The following is a 921-nucleotide window of genomic DNA, read 5'->3' on the forward strand; positions in this document are numbered from 1 at the left end:
GGGCGGGGGCAGACGTTTGGGCCTCGGGGTCAGGCAGACGCCATGTGCCCTCCCAGACCCGCAGCTGCTGCTTGTAGGACCTTGGGCAAGTGGCCCCGCCTCACTCGAGCTCGGCTTTTTTCTCCATAAAATGAGAATAATCACAGCCACCTACCGGGGGGCTGCGTGAGACAGTGTAGAGCCACTCAGAGGTAACTCAACAGCTATCGAACGAGCAGAGACACAGAGCCGGCTGGAAGCGAAGATGGGGACGGGATTCAGAGCAAGGTCCTGGGGTTCGGGGAACTCAGCCCCAGCTGCGGTGTGGGGAAGGGGGGCGGGGGGCCCTCGTTTGCCACATCCCTTCCTGCCACTTCCACCCACAGTACACCTGCCGCACACCTTGCGATGTGCCAACATCACCATCATCGATCACGAGCAGTGTGAGGACGCCTACCCCGGCAACATCACCGACACCATGGTGTGCGCCAGCGTTAAGAAGGAGGGCAAAGACTCCTGCCAGGTCAGAGGGGACGGCCCGGGCACCCCCATCCACATCGCCATCTCCAACCTCACTCGTGTCATCGGCCACATCCCCAGCCTCATTCCAACCCCAACGCATCCCCCTCTGCAACCTCACGGCCCGCTCCCACCCTTGTGCCTCTCCCCAGCCAGCCCCAAATGCATTTTCCACCCTAACTCCATCATTGTTGCCACCCATAGCTCCAGCCTCATCCATGGCCGGCTCCACCCTCCATCCCCGCCTCCTCCCGGAAACCGGGCCTAGTTCCTTCCCCTCCCCCACGGCCTCCTCTCCTCCCTGACTGGCTCTCTCTCTGCCCACCCCCAGGGCGACTCTGGTGGCCCTCTGGTCTGTAATGGGTCTCTTCAAGGCATTATCTCCTGGGGCCAGGATCCATGCGCTGTCACCAAAAAGCCCGG

General features: G+C 62.3%; 1 protein-coding gene across 1 annotated transcript in view; it reads left to right on the plus strand.

Annotated features, from left to right (window-relative positions):
* Window positions 1-919, plus strand: part of LOC105307409 (kallikrein-11-like) — a gene marked incomplete at its 3' end in the record, with an annotated part of 9892 nt that extends 8973 nt beyond the window's left edge. The window contains exons 4-6 of the mRNA XM_011382915.2: window positions 219-301; window positions 366-502; window positions 830-919. Of these exons, the coding sequence (XP_011381217.2) occupies window positions 219-301; window positions 366-502; window positions 830-919 (310 nt within the window). The remainder of the gene's footprint in view (window positions 1-218; window positions 302-365; window positions 503-829) is intronic.
* Window positions 920-921: the final 2 nt, after the last annotated feature.

This window comes from Pteropus vampyrus, unplaced genomic scaffold, assembly GCF_000151845.1.
Source record: "Pteropus vampyrus isolate Shadow unplaced genomic scaffold, Pvam_2.0 Scaffold494, whole genome shotgun sequence".
Taxonomy (NCBI): Eukaryota; Metazoa; Chordata; class Mammalia; order Chiroptera; family Pteropodidae; genus Pteropus; species Pteropus vampyrus.